This window comes from Fulmarus glacialis, unplaced genomic scaffold (assembly GCF_000690835.1).
Source record: "Fulmarus glacialis isolate BGI_N327 unplaced genomic scaffold, ASM69083v1 scaffold29991, whole genome shotgun sequence".
In the NCBI taxonomy this organism is placed as follows: Eukaryota; Metazoa; Chordata; class Aves; order Procellariiformes; family Procellariidae; genus Fulmarus; species Fulmarus glacialis.
The window spans coordinates 6,159-9,010 of record NW_009191339.1 but is presented as its reverse complement, the minus strand read 5'-3'; the positions used below and the strand labels follow the sequence as shown (position 1 = coordinate 9,010).

The window sequence follows — 2,852 nt, the reverse complement described above, 5'->3', positions numbered from 1 at the left end:
TTCCAACCTTAATGATACTATGATTCTATAATTCAGACAGAGAAAGAAGACTATAGGAAGGACTAGTGACAAAGAAGGGGTTCTGTGGTAAACTTCCCTGTGTATAACCCCTACTGCTGCTGAATCAGGCCTTTATATTTATTACAGATTCTGTAATTTCTCACACTACCTGCAGGATAAATCAGTTAAGCACTCACAGAATGAAATAAAAATTATGCTTTGTAGAAAATATCAATTATGCTATTTGTACTCCAAAAGAAAATACTCCACCTTTTTCTTCCCTGTTTTTTAAGACTGAGTTCCTGGCTTTACATCAAGAACACGAGTTGCGCATCCTGACACTGGAAGACCTTCTTGGAAAGCTCTCTGCTGAATCCAAGGTATTGAAAGTTAGCTTTGCTAACTCGCTCTAATTGTAACTCGTTGGTAAAATAGACTAAGTTTTTTGTTGGCTATCCCAAACCCCAGTTTGCTTTACTCTCGCTGTTGCAGTTCTTTAAGTCCCAAAACTTGTTTGTGTTCTTGCTCCCCCTTCTTGGAGGGGGTTTCAGTCCAAAGATTAAAAATTATTCAAGGGGGTTTCAGTCCAAAGATTAAAAATTGTTCACTTGACCAGTGAGGCAGGTTCTATTTGGAATAAAATCTTATTATACAGAGGCACACACGTAAGTGTGGGGACACAGTCCTGTATAGGTGGTGCTAAAATCTGCCATTTTCATTTAATGTTCTTTATCATCTTTCTGTCACTTTTGTTTCTTTATATATATTAAATCTAACTTTTGTATTTTTTAGGACATCCAGAAGGAGCTTGACATAGCCAAAGCAAAAACAGTGAGGTATAAGCACTTTCAAATATATTTTGCTTTTTCAATCCTGATGCTAACTTTTGGTGATATACATATTCTTTGAAATACAACAATGCTTTTCTTTGTGTCAGTTAACTGACCTTAAGAGTTTGTATTGTCAGCAAGAGTACTTCTGTCTTATAGTAGACTTTAACTGTGACGCTGAACATCAGCACAAGACCCATTTCCAGTGTGTGAGCAATCCTACAACTACATTTTTTACTAGAGAAAGCTGTTTATACAGTGGAGGAGAATGAGTGACTTCTCATCCTCTTAGAAATGCATTAGAATTTTTCCTCACATTGCTTAGTGAAGTATAGAGTAACTGCTTCTTATAGGCTTTATAGTTAAGTTCTTCAATTTATCAGTTCCAACATTCATCTCTGTTTTTAGTTTGTCAGCTGTACTACTTTCCACTCATGTACTGTGTAATACCGGCATAAAAACTGCAGCACTTCATTAAGTAGTTTCCCCGTTGGGGAAGAGAAAAAGAAACACTTCTTTGCTGAATTGTCATTTAAATTAGATCTAAATGTAAAATGGCTTTAGAATGATGGCTGATACTCTTTTCCATAGCATGCATTGAACACTGATCTATATTGCTCATATGTGACCAGCTACTTAGGCTCAACCTGATACCTGCATCTAAAGTTACTCTGGTTTAAGTAAGGTAATCTGAAATTCACTCTAACCAGTGGCAAACTCATGCAAATAAAGTTTGACTGGTTTGCCAGAAACCTTAAATTCCCCAAAATCTATATAGTTACTAACTTGTCAGCCTGGTGATGTTCTGAAGTCATCGCTGCTGGATTTGTTCAAAACTTCAAAATACTTTGCTTTGAATATATTAATCCTAAGTATGCCTTAAATAACATCTTCAAGGAACTGCAAGCTCACAATGTCTATCATGGTGAATAACTGAACTAGGAAAGCACTTTGTATTAAAGCATGTTCTCACGCCTTTGGAATTTGATGGAATGATTCGAACTACTCTTTCCTAATTATTGACTCCTTGTTTTTGTCAGAGATGATGATGAACACAGTCAACTTTTGTCCAAAGTTAAAAAGCTAGAACTAGAGTTGTCTCGGATGAAATCGGAGCTGTTAACTGGGGAAAGTCTGAAGACGAGTTGCGAGAAAATAGATGTCATTCATGAAAAAGTAGGTTCTGTAACTTCTGTAACTGTCCCAGTAAAACTCAGTACTACTTGGTTTTGTTCACTAACTTTCTTGAAATGCACTGTAATAAGTACTGTGGGGGTGGTATTAATCTTAAAGAACGGTAATGTTTTATGTAGTGGTACTGTGAATTTTTCCATTAGTGTGTAACATTTTACTAGACAAGAGTTTGTGGCTTGTTTTCTACAATGGCAGGGGTTTTTGCATTTAAGATGTAATGCAATAGCAGTTCTGTATACAGTACTTTGCTGTTCTTACCAATGTATTTTGCTAACCCATGGAAATGTGGAAAAGAAACTTAAGTAAAAGCAAGTTAGGTTTGTTATCTGAGAGTTGTTTTGGAAAATCATGCTTAAGTTCTTTTGAAGCTTTTTATAAGGTCTGACTGGAATGTAGCCAACAAAGTACAACAGTTAGTATTGATACGGGATTATCAACTTTGACTAAAATACCATCTTGTGATAACGCTCAAATATGAGCTAGTTATTGTGCATGGAATCAAAGCATACCATAAGTGAGTGGTTAAGCAACTTGCTTAACTAGGTCTAACAAGTACACTGCTCCCCTTAGAGTTGCCACGGTGCCTTCTTTGAACTGTTGCAGTCAACTTTTTTTTTATTCTGAAGTGTTAGTCAGACCACTAATGTAAACTGCATAGTTTGCTAGGGCTTTGTTAGGTGTATCTTGTTCACCAAACTGATGAAGCATCCAGATTTCCTATATGTTCTTCTGCACACCTGACTGGTCTGTTATTCCAGTGTAAGTCAGTGTAGTTAAAACACATCTGAAAGCTAGACTTCTGTGTAGCACTAAATGTATTGATTTCAC

At 36.3% G+C, this 2,852-nt stretch overlaps 1 protein-coding gene across 1 annotated transcript in view; it reads left to right on the top strand.

The window, feature by feature from the left end:
* Positions 1 to 293: 293 nt before the first annotated feature.
* SUN1 (Sad1 and UNC84 domain containing 1) overlaps positions 294 to 2,852 on the top strand; it is a gene marked incomplete at its 5' end in the record, with an annotated part of 6,657 nt that continues 4,098 nt past the window's right edge. Inside the window, 3 exons of the mRNA XM_009586666.1 lie at positions 294 to 380; positions 793 to 836; positions 1,871 to 2,006. Coding sequence (XP_009584961.1) covers positions 294 to 380; positions 793 to 836; positions 1,871 to 2,006 — 267 coding nt within the window. The remainder of the gene's footprint in view (positions 381 to 792; positions 837 to 1,870; positions 2,007 to 2,852) is intronic.